The sequence below is a fragment of the Pelobates fuscus genome, chromosome 1 (assembly GCF_036172605.1).
Source record: "Pelobates fuscus isolate aPelFus1 chromosome 1, aPelFus1.pri, whole genome shotgun sequence".
Classification (NCBI taxonomy): Eukaryota; Metazoa; Chordata; class Amphibia; order Anura; family Pelobatidae; genus Pelobates; species Pelobates fuscus.
Window position 1 is genome coordinate 337,434,413 of NC_086317.1, and position 19,676 is coordinate 337,454,088.

Below are 19,676 nucleotides of genomic sequence, written 5' to 3' on the forward strand. Positions count from 1 at the left end.
CATGGGCCCATTCCTTTCTGGAAAACGACGACCCCATCTTAGACTCACTGGATGAATTTTTTGAAGCCATGTCTCTTCTCTATGAAGATCCATACAAACAAAATACTGCTGAATTAACAATTAGAACCTTGCTACAAAACCATAGACCCGTTGAAGATTATATTGCTGAATTTAAAAGATGGGCAGCAGAAACGCAATGGAATGACATCGCATTGCGCAACCAGTTTCGAATCGGCTTATCTGAAGCTGTTAAAGATGAACTATCCAGAATAGAACTCCCTACTACTTTGAATGCTCTGATTCATCTATCGATCAGCATTGACAGAAGGCTTAGAGAAAGAAAGACCGAAAAGGCTCTCTCAACTTCAACTGGGAAAAAATCATTTCATCCTCCAAAGCCTCCTGACAACCCATCCGAACCAATCGAACCTATGGAAATAGGGATAATAAGAAGTCCCCTCACTCCTGAAGAGAAAAATCGAAGACGTACATTAAACCTCTGCATGTATTGTGCCTCTCAAGTTCATTTAGTCTCTGATTGTCCTTCATTGAAACGGATAAAAGGCAGTAGGCAGTCTCATGCCTCTTCCATCCTAAGTGTACTTCCCTCTACAGCAAATACTCAAATGTCCCCTATCGTTCTTGTATTACAGTGGGACAATAAAAGAATTATGACTGAAGCTATCATCGATTCTGGTGCAAATGGAGTATTCATCGACTCAGCCTTTGTAACCAAGAATAAAATTCCTTGTGTTCGTAAAAGAACTTCTGTACCTGTTAAAGTGATTGACGGGTCCCTCATTTCATCGGGACCAATACTTCATGAATCCATCCCTCTAAAAGTAACCATCAATCATACTCATACTGAAAGTCTTATATTTGATGTTGTCTCATCACCATTTTTTCCTATTATATTAGGGATCAACTGGTTAAGGAACCACAACCCTAAAATCTCATGGTTTCCCTTCTCTCTTGCCTTTAATTCCGATTATTGCAAGAAAACATGCTTGCAACGTATTCCAATTCTTCAGTCTACTAAAGAACCAGCTAAAACCTCATGTTGTTCTGACACCGAACTGGAGTTTCCTCCTCCTACAGTCATTGGAATCTTATCTTCTCTTATTGACGACATTAAAGATCTCAGTGAAGATGCTCTTGAACTTCCTAAATCAATGAAATTATCCAAGAAAAACGGTCTCTACTATTTTAAAGACCGGATTTATGTACCTCCCTCTTTCAGAATTAAAGTACTTGAATTTATTCATGATTCTCCTCTGGCAGGTCATCCAGGTATGAAAAAGACCCTTGAATTGTCTAAGAGATACTATTGGTGGCCTCGTCAAGACCAAACTATTGAATCTTATGTCAAATCTTGTTCTGAATGCCAAAGATCCAATCATATGTCCTCTTTATTCAAGAAATTACATGAAAATCTGGAATCGGCCTCCTCCAATCAAAAGAAGTTTTTTGATACAAAAAGACAACCTTCACCTTCTTATAAAATCGGTGATCTTGTCTGGCTATCCTCAAAGAACATCTCTACAAATCGTCCATCAAAGAAGTTAAGTTCTCTTTTTCTTGGTCCTTTTCCAATAATATCGGTTATCAACCGTAATGTTGTTAAATTGAAACTTCCACCAACTTTAAAGCTACATCCTGTTTTTCATGTGTCCTTGTTGAAGCCTCATCATCCTGACCCTTTCCAAAGAAATGTCACTACTTCTCCTGATCCCATATTGGTCCAGGGTGAAGAAGAATACGAAATTCAAAGTATACTAGATTCAAGGATCCATCGTGGCTCCTTACAATACCTCATCAGATGGAAAGGATATGGAATTGATGAAGATACATGGGAAAACTCCTCTGTCGTTCATGCTGACAAATTAATTTCCAAATTTCACAAACGTTACCCTTCTAAGCCAAGTCAATAGCACCCAGAGGTTGCTCATTAAGGAGGGGATACTGTCATGCCTTAATTATGATATCCTCTTACTTCCTGGTTCCACGGAGCTTAGCCACACCTCTTTATGACACGGTCTCCCTATTTAATCTGACCGCACCAGCTGATCGACGCTGGATTATTGAACTACGTTCCGTACTCACGAACCGGCTGCAACATCGTTGTGAAAGCCCTCTGTTACCGGACCGGACTGGAAGACTTCAAGTTCCCTTCACCTTTCCTCATCCAAGACTAAAGCTGAACTCTCACCATTCAGGATAAACCGCCTCTGAGGAGATCTCGGGAACCAGTGTTCTATGTGCCGGAAGCTAAGTAAAACCTCTGTGATAAGCGTTGCATCACAAAGCTGTTATTTCCTGTCTCCAAAGTCCTTCGTTAAAACAAACCCGTTACAGCTAACTTCAACTCATACTTTGTCTCAGTTAGCTGCATCTATCTTACTTCAGTTAAAGTCTATGGAACAGCTAATGTAACTTCTTATCACCTAATTAATTACTACTTCTAAAGGACTCTATCTGATTCAGTTATCGTTTACTACTTAAAGCTACAGTACCTGTAAATTGGAATTAAAGTCAATACCTTTTACTTTTTATAATAAATATTCAAACTATACGAAATCTGCAGTTGTGTTCCTTCATAACAAATGTTTAGACGTGACAACGAGCTTGTTAAGCTGCGTTCAGAGAAAGTATGAACCTTAATAGCTGCCACACTTCTCTCTGGGATGGTCCGCCAGTTCGGTAGTTTCCCTTAGTATAGTATACGGATGGAAACTACCGAACAACATACGTTAAACACATAAAGATACATTAGAAATGTGAAAAATACTGTACGAATTACATACTGCATATGGTTACATAGGGATAAACAGGACAGGCTTAATGCATTCCGCTACATTGGTGTTCCTAGTTTTTTGTTTGTTTTTTAGAAAGGAAGCTCTTCTCAATAGAAGCCTTCGTATTACCGCCTCATGGGCCAGCCACACTGTATGTGGATCAGTTTCAGGTTGGTTATTCATTTCAAAGTAATGGCTCATTTCCGTCTCAATGTGTTGTATGAATGTGATGTCAGAAAGCAGACTCTTATTCAGTCCTGTGTTTAAAATCTTAGTGATCATGTAAAGTTAGTGCCATAGGTTGATGATCAGACCAAGGTGCGTGTCCGATCTCACAATCTATGACCTGAGGGAGAGTAGAGCCATGGATGAGGAATTCATCCATTCAGGAGTATGTGTTATGTACCTGGGAGTAGTGTGTGCACTCTTTGTCGTTCTGATGTAGCGCCCTCCACACATCTTATAGGCTGCAAGCCACTATTAAGTATTTGCATTGTTTATGTAGTGCTTTATAATTTGGTGCGTCAGGTGATCTGGTCATGTCCATAGTAGGATTAAAAACGTGGTTAAAGTCTCCACAGACTGTCAGTGTCCCTGACAATGTTTCCATGATCGTCTCAAGCACTTTACATAAGAACTGTCTTTGGTTCACATTAGGTGTGTTAGCATTCAGGATGGTGTATTCCCTATTATTGATCGTGCAATTAAATATAATGTATCTTCCTCGTTTATCTATGGTTCGTGTATGTATAACAACTGACAACTCTCTGCTCAGTAGTATTGACACTCCTTTGCTTTTATGAGAAGTTGTGGTGTGTATTTGGTAAGGAAATTGTGATTGGCTAATCTCAGGATTATCATTAGTGCGAAAATGTGTCACTTGGAGACAAGTTAAATTGGCTTTATTTATTTTTTATCTCTCTCCATAGATTATGTTGTTTGAAGGGGACATTCAGGCCTTGTACATTGTGAGAGTATATTTTCATTCAATGAGTGAGTTAACAAAGGCACTTTAGACACCTTGCCTCTATCATGTAGGTGTGTTTTATGTATATTCCAAAGTCCTCCTACTCTTTGGTTCCTAAGAAACAAAAGTAAGAACAACAACATAAACATAAGTACTTAATCAACGTACTACTAGTATAATAACTAGTAATGAGGAGGTATAGGAGGTGGGTCAAGCCCCACGAGATTGCATCTGCTGGATCATGTTCTCTGTGATGAAGTGGTGCTCGGCGGGGGATTGTGGCCTAGACTGGTCACGGTCGTCGCCATCTAAGGTCGCTTGCGAGGCGAGTTTTGTTTGGGCTGTTTTGGCTGCAAAGAAGGCATGCCTCTCCCTGGAGTCAGTATTTTCCTTACACTTCGTTGTGACATGGTGATGCCGCCAAATCTGTGAATATTTGTGCTTTGTAATTTGCAGTTAATAGTCGCTTTTGAGCCGTGGATATTGGAGCAGCACTATCACACCTCCATGCAGCTCGAGCTCCGGCTTTTTTCCCCTTTCATATGCCACAATTGACAATGCAATCCATTTAATTTTCTGTGTGAATTCTACCAAATGGGTATTCTTTTGCCAGGACTTTTAGATAACAACAGGCCAATGTCAGACACCAATGCTAGGGCAAATGTTAAAATCCACCCTGCAGCAGCCCAGGTCACAGTGGCCCCAGCCTTCAGATACATGATAATGGACTAAGGCACTATCAGTCAACACTCTGTGCCAGTGTTTTACAAGATTTTATTTTAGAATTAATGGTAGGAGAGTCTTATTGTTTAGCAGAGAAGGATAAAGATCACAGAGGGTGCTAGTTACTAGTTTGGTGTCTCCTCTTCATTTTTCACATACGGATGGTGAATGGGAACAAGTAAATTCATGCTTCTGGGGACCATGTCTAACACCTAGTCTCTAGGCAGTTGCCTAAGGTCACCTTATGGTTAATCTTGCTCTGCTGCATAGAGAGCATTGTAGCATTTACCCTTTTTTGCCACCTTGGATTGATGTGCAAGATTACAACTCCGAGGTATATGGAGGATCCCACATGACCGTGGGATCTTCCATAGACAATGTCTTGTTCCCTCCAGTCATCACTAGAAATAGCTGGGGGAAATGACAAAACACGATGGCAGTAGATCCACCTTATAAGCTGCGTCAGTTGTAGGGAATATACTAAGACAAAGTAGTCCCTACCTTGTTTTGCTATTTTTTGACTGAGATGTTTGACTAAGAGTTTCGGTGAAGATTTTTGGATGGAGGGGGAGTTATAGAGCCATTTTAAAATGTGTTCAATGATTATTTGCAGCAACTGTGTCCTTTGCAATAGTTTAATAGTTCACATAGATAATATTCTGTTCTACTCCTCTTTGTCTAACGTTTAAGCTACAGAGGTTATGTGAAATGTAATTTCTTAACTTTTGATTTTATCTTATCAGTTTCCTTTGTTATACCACAATTTGTAACCTAATAGAAATAAATGTTCTCATTTAACCTCTTTTACCCCTCTTTTGAATTATGCTTATGATCTGAATAGTTAAGTTTTTAATTCTTTCTCGGTCATTTAAGGTAAGTACAATGCATTTATTTATATTCAAATCCCAATATATTAAGTTGACTATTCAGTAGACTGTTAGTGCAGTTTAGGTTTGAGATGCTGTTTAATACTTTTTTTTAACATATTCATGGTCTGATAAAACCATTGGTACAATCATTAAACATTAGTATCAGAATCAGAACATATAGTTGTGTCATATATATTACCAGAGGTCACTAAAAGGCTCAAAGGAGGCCAAAATGATCTTCTGGGGTTGACTTACATCTCAAGCAGAAGAGCCCTGCTGCCATATTTGTCCTTAACTGCCCTTGTGGATGAGATTAGTCTGATCTTCAAATGATAGATGTTTGCCATTGTAATAGCATAAGTTAAATAAAACCTGTATGACATTTGAAAGAGTCTAAGTGAAAGGCAAGCTTTTGCTTGTTTTTATAATTTCAGTTTTGGCTTTAGTAAGAAAATGAAGTCCCTTCTAATTGCAGTCATCATAGGCAAGCTAACCACTTGAGCACATTAGTTATGGGCAGAGTGCTTGAGGCATTCAGGGTCCTAAATGTGTCTATATCAGCAGATATACCCAATCAGTCCAGCATTGTTTGATTAGAACTATAGTTGTGAGGCTACACAGTGTTGGTTACTTTGTTCTACTGCTCACTGAGATTGTGCCCTTTTGGTAGGAGAACTTGTAAATATGTAAGTGCAAATAAAGGTGGGCATAGAATCTTACATTATAGCCCTGCCCCCCATAAACATTATCCATACCAAGAATAGTGCAGGAAATTGTGAGCACACAAGCAGCCAGTGCCAACCTCACACTGCAGGGATCTAAGCCAAGAATAAAGATGGAGGGAGAGACATGTGAATGGAAGAGAAATAGACAGAGGGTAGACAAGAAAGAAGAGTAAGTTGGGATGGTGTGATAAAAGGCAAGGAAATAGAGGGACAGCTAGAAATTGTCACAATATGACCCAACACGCAGAATAAAAACTCACTAGAAAATAGAAACATAGAAAGTACCTATACCAGTCCTTCGAGTAGCCAGGCTAAATAGAACAAAATAAAAAATAATAAAGGATCGTCTGAACAAGCCAAGGTCAAAGGGAGCCAGAAAATCACAAGAATGATAGCCAAAGCGGGTCAAGGAAACCAGAAAACAGAATAGTCAGTGCCAAGCTGGATCAAATACTATAAAGACAAAATACAAAGACATATAAAGCACTCTTGGGACACTAGCTTTTATACGATTGGGGCATATCTTGTATAACCACGCCACCACAATGTGAGAGTGCGTTGGTGTCTAGTGGGTTTGCCCCCACTGACGTCATGACGCTGGCTCATTTCCGCCACATCATTAATAGGGGAGTGGGGACAGCAGCCGGCGTTTAGGGGGCTGTCGGATTGGGCCGGATCAGATCAACAGCTGATCGGCAGACCACCAAGCTAAGTACAGGAGCCCTCACAGAAATCGGGTTGGACAGAAAGACAAGTGGAGTTGGAATATTGGGAAAGGCGTGGGGTGATAGAAGTGATGATGGGACTGGGATACATAATGTGGGGAGATGGAATTGAAAGAGAGAGAGGTAGGTGGGGAGATAAAAGGAGGGGGCAGGAAGACACTAAGTGACAAAATAATTCACACAGCAATGGTTCTTAAACTATTCCCCTGAATTCACACCCCCTGAATTCACACACACTGACATGCCTTGATTTTTAAGACTGTTGAAATGATGGACCAAACGATTTTCACGAACTTAAAGGGATACTATAGCCAATGCTTTCATTTGGGGAAGGAAAATGCGTTTGCTGCGCATGCATATTAGTATCCCCCACTGGATGACATTGGAGGAGGCCGAGCGCAATCCAGCACCGAGGGATCTCACACGGAAATCGAGTAAATTAATGAATCGTTTTTTAACCCTTAACAATGCAGAGAGGGGGGCTGAGGAACTTGTTAGTTTAGAAATGTATTCCTAACACTAACGTGTCCCTTTATAAAAAAAAAAAAAGCTTAAGTACAGGTGGTTAGACACTAAATTGGGTGCAGTCAAACCTGTCGGCGTCTCCCACTTTAAGTGACATGTGTTTCACAAGTTTCACATGTGTTTATCTGCCCCTTTTATTCTCCATATTTATTAATTACCTCCCTACTATGAGCAAAACATCAACTTCATTGTATTGGTCATTTGTATGCGGACAAAACAATTATCTATGAAAGCATATTTATCACAAATTCAAGTTATAAAATTATTTCCGGAGACTGAGAGATGGATTGCTACAAGCAAAACAGTTGCAATCGTATTGGAAAAACAAACAAAAAAACAGATTAAAGCGTATCTGTTACCGCTCGGGGACTTTGCACATCCTATTAAAATTTTTCTATTGCAGCTCAGTGCATGCACTGGCGTACATACCGCGGTCGCAGGGGTTGCAGCTGCAGCCGGGCTCAGCCCACCAGGGGGCCCGGCCGCCCTGCAACCCGGTATGTACGCCAGTTTGCCAGCCTCTTCTCCAGGAGCTGGCCACCTCAGGCCCACCAAGGCTGGCAGTACTGTCAGCGAGGGAGCATTCTCCCCTGAGCGCTTTCTGCCCAACTCCCTTGCGCGCACCGCACTGATGCCGGAGCCAGAATATGATGTCATTCTGGCATCAGTAAGCGGCGCGCGAGGGAGCAGGGCAGAGAGCGTTCATGCTCCCTCGCAGGACCGGCCGCCGGGCAGCCCCACTGGACCCCAGGGAATCCACTTAGCACTCCCAAAGGTTAGGAGTCTGGGGGATTAAATTTTAAATATATATATATATATATATATGAGTGTGTGTGTGTGTATGTGTGTTAGTGTGTGTGTGTGTTAATTTTTGTGTGTCAGTGTGTGTGTGTTAGTCTGTTACTGAGTGTGTTAGTTGTGTGTGTGTTTTTGTGTGTCTGTTATTGAGTGTGTGTCTGCTAGTGTGTCAGTGAGTGTGTGTGTGTTACTGTGTGTGTGTGTGTGTTTCTGTTACTAAGTGTGTTAGTTGTGTGTTTGTGTGTGTCTGCTAGTGTGTCTGTTAGTGAGTATGTGTTTGTCAGTGAGAGTGTATGTTTTGTAAGTGAGTGTGTATGTCTGTCTGTCAGTGAATGTGTATGTATGTCTGTCACTGAGTGTGTGTCTGTCAGTAAATGTGTGTGTCTGTAAGCTAGTGTGTATGCGTCTGTTCATGAGAGAGTGTGTGTGTGGGTGGTTAAAACTCCTTCAGCACTTACCTTTCTCCGGCGCCGAACTCCCTTGGCGCTGGGGATCTCTCCGCCCCGATCCGCCTCTCAGCTAAGAATGCACATGCGCGTCAAGAGCCGCTCGCGCACATTCAAACCGCCTATAGGAAAGCATTACTCAATGCTTTCCTTTGGACGTCCAGCATCTTCTCACTGTGATTTTCACAGTGAGAATCGCGGAGGTGCCTCAAGCGGCTGTCAGTGAGACAGCTACTAGAGGCTGGATTAACCCTCAGTGAAACTGCTATGTTTTCAGCTGCAGGGTTAAAACTAGAGGGACCTGGCACCCAGACTACTTCATTGAGCTGAAGTGATCTGAGTGCTTATAGTGGTCCATTAGGTGTATGTATCTGCATGCAGTGGCATATATACCGCGGTTGCAGGGGTTGCAGCCCTGCGATCCCTGCGACCAGGTGCCCGCCGCCATGTGTTGTGGGGGGTGGGGGGTCACGGATCAGATTTCGCACCGGGGCCCCATGGATTGTGTGTACGCCACTGAGTGCATGATAATTCTCACTGCCAAAGCAAAAAGCATCTTATTCATTAAAAACATACAGAATACTTGTTTGACAGAATGTAAGACAAATGAGGATTCCAATAATTTACATTACCATTGGCTAATAAATATAAAATAAACAAAATGAAACCAATGTGGGCTAGTGGGAAAGTAAACTAAGAGATTCAAAAAAGAAAAGGGCATTTAAATCAGACAAATCAGAGGCATCAATAAAAGATATAGGGAAGCCAATAAGTCCGGCATAAAAGCGATTAGATTTGTTAAACTACAAAATGAGGAAGTGATAGCCAAAGAGAGCAAAACCAACCCCAAAGCATTTTTTTAAGTACATAAATTTAAAAAACAAGAAAGTACACTGAAAATGGGGATGGAGGTGTTAGTTAATGAAGACCGGTAAAAGGCAAACATTTTAAATAACCATTTCTCCTCAGTATTTATTAAGGAAGAACCTATGGCTATAGATATGCAAATGATTGCTGCAAAAAAAACTTGAAAAAAAATTGTAATTGGATGACTCAAGACAAGGTGCTGCAGCAACTAAAGAAAGTCAACATAAACAATGATCCATGGCCTGACGGTATTCACCCACAAGTACTTAAGGAGCTAAGTGCGGAAATAAGTGAACCTCTGTTTTTAATCTTTCTGGATTCTTTTCTTTCAAGAATTTTACCAGAGGATTGGAGGACAGCAGATGTGACTCCTTTATTAAAAGGTTCAAAATCCTTGCCTGGCAATTATAGACTTTGGAGCTTAACTTCTGTGGCTGGGAAACTATGTGAAAGATTAGTTAGTGTTTAAACTAAAATAAATTGGTCTAGATGAAAATTCTTGTTCTTGGGTAGAACACTGGGTACAGAGAGATGTCATTAATGATACATTTGCAAGCTGGACATAAGTGATAAGTGGTGTCCCACAGGATTCTATTCTGGGACAGCTTCTATTTAGCATATTTATAAATGATCTTGAAATAAGCAATGGAAGTCATGTTTCAGTGTTTGCAGATGATACAAAACTCTGTAAAGTAATACAATGTGAGCAAGATATTACTTTGCTGCAGAGGGAATTAGATAGACTGGGCAGATGACGTGTAATGCCGAAAAATGCAAAGTTATGCACTTTGGAGTAAAGAATGCACAAGCAACTTATATCCTAAATGGTAGTGAATTGGGGGTAATAACACACAAGAAGGACTTGGGAATTGTTATAGACAACAAACTAGGCAACAATATGCAATGCCAATCAGCAGTGGCTAAGGCCTGTAAGGTATTGCCATGTATAAAAAAAAAAGGGAATTAATTCTCGGGATGAGAATATAATTTTGCCTCTTTCTAAATCACTGGTAAGACCACATCTTGAATATGCTGCCAATTTTGGGCACCTGTACTAAAGAAGTATATTATGGCACTAGAAAAAGTACATGGCGGGCTACATAATTAATAAAAGGAATGGAACATTTTAGCTATGAAGAAAGGTTAAATTTAAACCTCCTTAGTTTAGAAAAACGGCACCCCTATATCATATTATAATATAATATAACATAATATAAATATATCGAGGGCCTATACAAACCATTGTCTGGAAATCTATTCACAAACAGAACTATACATAGGACACAATGTCATGTGCAGAGGTGTAATTAGAAACCACGGGGCCCCGGTGCAAAAATTGCCCTGCCCCCCTCCCCCCCCCCCCAGAGACCCATACATACAGACATATGTAGAGACACATACACTCAAACTCACAGACACACACACACTCAGACAAACACATACACACACACACACACACACACTTACAAACACATACACTCAGACACACACACACACACACACACACACACATTCAGACACACAGACACATACACATCAGACATACACATACACAAATTATTAATTATTGATGTCCACCCAGCCTCCCTACCTTGAGAGCTGGTGTGGACTTGTCCCTGGGGTCCAATGGGGCAGCAGAGTTTCCTGTTAGACGCGTGAGGGAGCTGTGTTCTCTCTGATCTGCTCCCTCGCGGGCTGACGTCATTTTCCGGCTCCCTGCATCAGAATAAGGCGCACGAGGGAGCAGAGCAGAGAGAACACAGCTCCCTTGCCGTGTCTAACAGGAAACATAGAGACATAGAATGTGACGGCAGATAAGAACCATTCGGCCCATCTAGTCTGCCCAATTTTTCAAAATACTTTCATTAGTCTCTTATATCTAAGATAGCCTTATGCCTATCCCACGCATGCTTAAACTCCTTCACTGTATTAACCTCTACCACTTCAGCTGGAAGGCTATTTCATGCATCCACTACCCTCTCAGTAAAGTAATACTTCCTGATATTATTTTTAAACCTTTGCCCTTCTAATTTAAGACTATGTCCTCTTGTTGTGGTAGTTTTTCTTCTTTTAAATATGGTCTCCTCCTTTATTGTGTTGATTCCCTTTATGTATTTAAATGTTTCTATCATATCCCCCCTGTCTCGTCTTCCCTCCAAGCTATACACGTTAAGATCCTTTAACCTTTCCTGGTTAGTTTTATCCAGCAATCCATAAACCAGTTTAGTAGCCCTTCTCTGAACTCTCTCTAAAGTATCAATATCCTTCTGAAGATACGGTCTCCAGTACTTCGTACAATATTCCAAGTGAGGTCTCACCATTGTTCTGAAACTCTGCCGTCCGCCGGGGTGGGGTCCATTAAGTGGCCACCAGGCCACCTCTTGGGTCCCCATTTGACAGGAGAACAAGGAGGGGCGGCATCTAGGCGGCCCACGGTCGCAGGGATCGTGGCTGTGGCCGGGCCCCCTGCAGTGAGGGGCCCAGTCACAGTCGCGACCCCTTCGAACATGGTAGGTACGCCACTGATCATGCATTTAGACGGGAAGAAAGGAGATTTAGGGAAAGGAATTTTTCTACTGTAAGAGCAATAAGGATGTAGAATTTTCTGCATGAAGAAATGGATTAATCAGCATCTGTACAAATGTTTAAACAGCAACTAGATGCATACTTGCAAAAACATAATATTCAATTAAATAATTTTTTAATTGTAAGGTAATAGCTTCTTGATCCAAGGTTAAATCGGACTGACATTCTGGGGTCAAGTAGGAATTTTTTCATAGTTTGTTGCAATATATGAAGTGCTTCAAACTGTTTTTTTTGCCTTTTTTTGGGGATCCACAGCAAAAACAGATGTAAGGAAGGCTGGATTTGATGGACATATGTCTCTTTTCAGCCTATGTAACTATGTATTTTCATTTGCATGTTTGTATCGTTTGGTTGAAAAACAAAGTGGCTGAGTCAATAATTGTATTATTATTTTAGATGTAACATTTTATTAATGGATTACTTGTAAGATGCATTAACAAGGTTGTAAAGCCTATCACAGAGGATTCATTTATTTTGTGAAATACAGAAATCACCTGGAGACGTTCACTACAAAGTGATATATTCTTCGACCGTTAATTAGTTTATAATTTTAGTTTACCCAAAGAAAAGAGAGGAAAATAAAATTACATTTTAAATACTAAAATTACTTTATACAGTTTTCTCTTACCTGGTCTTCAGAAGGTGGAGGGGGTGCTTGTGGCTCTGCCTGATTTCCAGGACGCCTGTTTCTCCACGGTTGAAAAAAATTGTTCCAAATTGCTGTTCCACCCTAAACATACAAACAAAAAATAAAGTATAAGGAATAATGAATAAACTATATTGATAACACAGAAATATACATATATATTTTAATATATATCACAAATGAATTTAAGCTGTATCTTTTTAAATGTGAAGTGGTCAGGGCGCCTAGAGTCTGTTTATACAAAATTGTGCAATTAAATAGAGTTTAACACCTGCTGTCAGAGACGTAGCTCCATCTCCAGGTCTGCTAATGTCAGTTCCGTGCATGTTTGGCATTTGTTATCAGCATGCAGGGTTCTGTCCTGGGTCCAATTTTCTTTAATCTATTTATAAATGATCTTGAAGTGGACTTTGAAAGTCCTTACTTGCAGAGAACAAAAATACAGTCCGAACATGATATAACTTTTCTACAGAAGGATTTGGATGGATTGGGGGATGAATGGATTATGTTTGGTTGGTCACCATAAGTATATCATGTGAAGCTATAAAAAAAAAAAAAAACAACAACACAGTAACAACAAAGCTATGAAGAGAATAGCAGCCATAAAGAAAACTTGTTTTGAGGAAGTGTCTAAAATAAGGATGTGTATTTTTGAATAGCATTTAATGTCTGCAGGAACTTGACTTCCTCATTTTCAGGCCGATGAAGCAAACTCTTTCGAGTGTTAAAGGATGTTAGAAAAGCAGCGTGTGTGCCTATCAGTAAAATTATAAATGTGTTTTTGTTACTACGTAGAACAACATTGAGGTTAAAGAACCCTGAAATGAGCTTTACATGGCTGAAATCATAATTCTTGTTTCAACAAATTATGATTATTGAGTAATGACTATCCTTTGTGTTTATATACACCAATGTCTGTAGGTGCAAATGGCATAACACAGTCCCTATGTTTGCACCGATCTCTCTGTCCCTCTCTTCAAACAAAATGTCTCTCTTTTCTAGTAGCTCCAGATTGGTGGTGGTGGTGATTGGGGGGGGGGGGGGGGGGGGCGGGGGCGGGGTGTATGTGTGTGTGTGTGTGTGTGTGTAACAGAGCTCCACAGCAATAATACTCACAGTAATGTATCTTTAAACTGCAATAAATGTATTTAGAAATGCGTCTGTGTAAATAAGTCACATTGCTCTAGTCCTAAACTACATTTCCTGGCTATTCATGGTAGCATCACTCATGGGTAGCTCCTCCCCCATCCAACACAGGACAGGAATTAATAATCAAATTAATCAGACTTTTAGGTATAAAAGGTCCCTCCTTCCTTTATACCACAGTCTTTTTTTCCTGTCCTCAGCCAGACAAACAGGAATTGTAATTCCTAAGAATATTTTTGTTTTGGCCAACTCCTGCGTTACCATGGGTACATAGGCGTGCGCAGCCTATTGCATTAGGGTGTGCACCCTAAAGCACAAACACACGCCGCATGTATATGTATATATATATATATATATATATATACACACACACACATATATACATACACTGCTGTGTGTGTGTGTGTGTGTGTGTGTGTGTGTGTGCTGTGTGAGGGTGGTGTGTGTAAGGGTGCTGCTGTGTGTGTGTATGTGTGAGGGTGCTGGTAGTGTGCTATGTGGGTGAGGGTGTTTGTGTGTGTGTGTGTGTGTGTGAGGGTGCTGTTTGTGTGTGAGGGTGTTTGTGTGTGTGTGTTAGGGTCCTGTTAGTGTACTGTGTGAGGGTGCTGTGTGTGTGAGGGTGCTGTTTGTGTGATGTGTGTGTGATGGTGCTGTGTGTGTGAGGGTGCTGTTTGTGTGATGTGTGTGGGTGTCGTGTATTTCTGAGGGTGCTGTTTGTGTGTGTGTGTTTGCGAGGGTGTTGTTAGTGTGCTGTGTGTGAGGGTGTTGTGTGTTTGTAAAGGTGTTGTGTGTGTTTGTGAGGGTGCGGTTAGTGTACTGTGTGTGTGAGGGTGCTGTATGTGTACTGTATGTGTGTGGGTGCTGTTTGGGTGCTGTGTGTGTGAGGGTGCTGTGTGTGTGCTGTTTGTGTGAGAGTGCTGTATGTCTGTAGGTGCTTTTTGTGTGTGGGTGCTGTATGTGTGTGTGTGTGTGCTGTATGTTTGGACAGATTGTGGAGGTGGGGGCAGATTAGTAAATATCCCCCCTCCCTTCTTACCTTATGTAGGGAGGGGGGATCCTTGCTGCCATGTGCCATCCCTGGTGGTCCAGTGGAGAGTGAACTCTAGCCTGCGGGGCTAGAGTTAACTCTCGTGAGATCTGAGCGTTGCCGCGGCAACGCTCAGATCTCGCCAGAGGAATCTGGCGGAGCTGCTGTCTAGAGCTCCCCGGGTCCTCTCCTGCCTCCCTTCATGCTGCTGTGGGCCGGTGAGGTAGATCTTTGAGCTCCCCGCCGGCCCATGGAGGCTTAGAGCAGAGCCGACACTCAGCGCCGGTTCTGCGTGAGCCGACAGGGGAGAATAAAGTCCTGGGGAATAAAGTGTGGGAACCAAGATTCCCACCCCCCCAAAAAAATAATATACACTCCAGTGTGTGTGTGTGTGTGTATATATATATATATATATATATATATATATATATATATATATATACACACACTGACACGCATACTCAAACACACACACATACACTCACAGACACACACACACTCATACATTCATAGACACACACATTCACAGACACACTCATACATTCACAGACACACACACATTCACAGACACACACACACATTCACAGACACACACACACACACATTCACACACACACACACACACACACATTCACATACACACACACATTCACAGACACACACACACATTCACATACATACATACACACAGACACACACACATGCACAGTCAAAGACACACACACACACAAACAGACACACACACACACACACACACACAAACAGACACACACACACAAACAGACACACACACACACACAAACAGACACACACACAGTCACAGACACACACACACACATTCACACACACACAAATGATTATTTTTTTAATAAAAAAAATGTCCACCCAGCCTCCCTACCTGGAGTGCTGGCGTGGACTTGTCCCTGGGGTCCAGTGGGTCAGGCGGCTCTCTCAATATCAGCCGCGGCGAGGGAGCTGTGAGCTCTCTGCTCCCTCTCGCCGCGTGGGCTGTCTGCTGTAGCTGGGAGCCGGAATATGACGTCATATTCCGGCTCCCAGCATCAGCAAGCAGCGCGCGGCGAGAGGGAGCAGAGAGCTCACAGCTCCCTCGCCGCGGCTGATATTGAGAGAGCCGACCGGGGGGGGTCCATAACCTCTTGCCCCCCCCCCCCTCCCATCTATGACAGGGGGGACTTGGGGGGAGGAAGGGGGCGCTGAGTGCCTGCAGGAACAGTGTTCCTGCACAAAAAAAGTGCAGGAACTCCGTTCCTGCAGGACTCAATCCATAGGCGTGCCGCGGGGATTAGGGTGTGCCCAGGCACACCCGGCACACCCCGTGCGCACGCCTATGCATGGGTATACGAAACGAAGTTCGGTCTCTCTTCGTTTGAAGAACTCAGTAATCAGCCTGCACGGGCAGGACTGAGTTAGGTTCAGGGTAAGACCTGAACCACAGCATATAAGAATTGGATCCATATCCTTATATATAATCATGGAGAAAGCGGTTGGTGAGTACCTTAAACATTTCCCCTACAGAAAAAATATTTTTGCATCTTGGAACATATATCTTTGAGGGACATCAGTTTTGGAGAAGCCATATACATATATATATATATATTTGTGTTAGGTGCTTATGATAGTACAGAGTGAAATACCATAATTAAATGTATGATAGTAAAAAGGGCAAGTTGGTTGTGGTGTGCCGGAACCGACGATGAGGTAGGCCTGAGAAAGAAGCGGGCCTACCCAGGAAAAAGAAAATAGAAAGGAAATAAATGTTAAAATGTGGTGTGGTGGGAGGGTCATTCAACGCTGACCTCGACCGGTAAGGAGCAAGGGGTGTGCCTTAAGTAGGCCAAGAGTGGATACCAGCACCTCCCACAAATCCAGGCCAAATTGCCTTAATACTTGTGTTAGGTGCTTATGATAGTACAGAGTGAAATACCATAATTAAATGTAGGATAGTAAAAAGGGCAAGTCGGTTGTGGTGTGCCGGAACCGACGATGAGGTAGGCCTGAGAAAGAAGAGGGCAAAAATTAAGTAATGAAATTTATTACAGACAACCAATACAGATACATTTATCAACCAGACATGTTTTTGAAAGCATCCCTTAATTCTTGTACTGGGTTCGGTATGTATCGTGAGTAAGCGGATGACTTCCAGCGCCCCAGTGTTTTTATAACATGAATTGGAATGTTGACACTGGAGGCTGTGGATGCTGCTCCTATGCGGAAGGAGTGCCCTGAGTAGTTAGCTGCATTGAGGCCCAGTTGAGTGAGCAAAGACCTGACGTAGGTCATGAAGGTTGTAGTGGTGAGTACCAAACCTTGTAATAGTAGTAATGGTTGTGATGGTAGTAAATTATGATGCTGTATGTATGCATCAAGAACCCTGACGGGGCACCACCTGTTGTGCGTGGGATAGTATGGAATGTTTACTGGTATGTGCTGACTGGTTTTGGAGTGAGGTAGAGTCAGGATGTAATGTCTGAGTAACAACGAACTGGCATATTTGCCCATAAATGACCCCATGCTACGGCAGCCACCACGATGGGATAGATCTCAAAGAGAGCTGAGGTAGTGGAAAAACCTTCCAAATCCTGAACTGCTGTAGGCCAGCTGCCCCAAAGCCATTAGTTCCCAAAAATTGCTGCAAAACCTGTGGTAGATGCCGCATCTGACCAAATGGTAGGAGATGAGTCAGTCAATTGAGGGAGGAACATACTTTTACCATTCCGAGTGGTTAAAAATCTCTTCCACATGTTTAGGTCTTCCGTAGCTTGGGTATCGAAGGACAACCTGTGTGTGTCGTGTAGGAAGCGTGGAAAAAGAGTCGTGATATGAAGGAGCGGCCTTGAGGTATGATACGCATGGCAAAATCCTGGGAGGCAATCAGCAGGGAAGCCAGGTTGACGTCTTTACTTTCCAGGATATCTCTTTTAATGTGCTCAGGGATCATATGAGCAGGGCTAACTTCTTGGTCATCCAGGGTGATAGTTGGAGTAACTAATAGCAAGACAGCTGGTGCTTGTGAAGCAGCAGCGGGTGGCCCTGCTAGAATAAGGGCCATGGTGACTGACTCAAGTTTCTCCAGCCTGGAGTTGACCTTGCTCATGGACGCCATGAGTGAAGACAACATGGAATGTATGTCTCCTGGGTTGGACTGGCTAGGTCCTTCCCCGGGATCCATGTTGTTTGTTGAAGTGCATCTGACCAAATGGTAGGAGATGAGTCAGTCAATTGAGGGAGGAACATACTTTTACCATTCCGAGTGGTTAAAAATCTCTTCCACATGTTTAGGTCTTCCGTAGCTTGGGTATCGAAGGACAACCTGTGTGTGTCGTGTAGGAAGCGTGGAAAAAGAGTCGTGATATGAAGGAGCGGCCTTGAGGTATGATACGCATGGCAAAATTTTGTGATCCCAGCAGGGACTGTAGCTCTTTGCGGTTGCAAGTACCGAGCTGAAGGTAGCGGTTGATGTAGGAATGTTCCACTATCTTGTCATGTGGTAGGCTTGCTTGCATTGTGGCTGAGTCTAATTGAATACCCAGGAAAGTGCTAATCGTGTCTGGCCCCTCCATTTTCTTAGGGTAGATTGGTACACCTAGTTGCTCAAATAGCTTGGTGGTAGCTTTGAGGCTACTAGGAGGGGAAGTATTCTCCTCGACCAGTAAGAAATCGTCCAAGTAATGTAATACCGTAGGGCATCTGCATCTGTTCAATAGTAACCAGCACAATGCTTCAGCAAATAGCTGGGCTACTTTTGGACCCAAAAGTTAAACGGAAGAAAAAATAGTAGTTCCCGGCCCACTTGATGCCATGCAGGTGCCACAGTATGGGGTGGATTGGCAGTAATTTAAAGGCATTAGTAATATCGGTCTTACTAAGCCAGGCTCCGACCCCTGCTTGTATGATAGCTGTAATGGCGTGATCAATGGTGGTGTATTGCAGGGAGAATTCCTCGGAGGGTATGAGGGAGTTAAGACTGGGGTTGGCCGATGAGTGTGGTGCCGACAAGTCAATGATGAGTCTCTGTTTAAGAGAAGATTTCCCTGTGACAATACCAATGGGGTTAGTGCGCCATTCTATGAATGGAGGAGCTTTGAAAGGCCCCAATACGAAACCCTCAGCCACTTCTTGGGCTATGAGAGTGTCAACCGCTGTGGGGTTGTGTTGTGCGGATTGTAGATCAGGGCATTCCAGAGTCCCTGATGGTATGTGTAGAATACCCGTGTGGAAGCCTTCTGTTAAACCCGAGATAAGAAAGTCCACCAAGTGTCTAGACGGGTGATGTGACATAAATGCAGTAAATACCGGCATATTAATGGACGTTAGGTAAGGCTTGGAGTACATTTTATTTGGAGACATGGTTTTTGCATGTGCCCTAAAACATTTTAAACAGATATGCAATAATCTGCAACCGCTATAATTACAAGACCCAACATTGAAATTATTACATATCTGGGACTTGCCCAGAAACTTGTCTCTTGACTCTTGACATTGTCTCTTGACAATTTCTCTGGAACACCAGAGGAACTAGCTCCTTGCGTGGAGGCATGTTCGTCCGCCGTGTTGGGACAGAAATTTGTCATATGGGCTGTAGAGGAGCAGTATGCACAAGCTGGTGTTCTTAGACCTGCAAAGTGTCTGCAAAATATGACGGTATCAATCCTTCCCCAGTTGGATCTTGTTCCATACTGGGAGAAGGCTTCAGACACTTTTGCAGAAAAAGACCTATGGTAATCATAAAAGGCTGGACCACCATATTTGTTGCCCAGGTATACCAGCTTGTGCATATAAAGATCAAACTCCTCTCTTCTATTGGGATAGA

The 19,676-nt window shown here is 42.5% G+C and overlaps 1 protein-coding gene across 2 annotated transcripts in view; it reads right to left on the reverse strand.

The window, feature by feature from the left end:
• UBAC2 (UBA domain containing 2) overlaps positions 1 to 19,676 on the reverse strand; it is a 162,392-nt gene that overhangs the window by 21,876 nt on the left and 120,840 nt on the right. For both annotated transcript variants that reach the window (XM_063425460.1, XM_063425452.1), the window contains exon 9: positions 12,655 to 12,756. In XM_063425460.1, the coding sequence (XP_063281530.1) occupies positions 12,655 to 12,756 (102 nt within the window). The remainder of the gene's footprint in view (positions 1 to 12,654; positions 12,757 to 19,676) is intronic.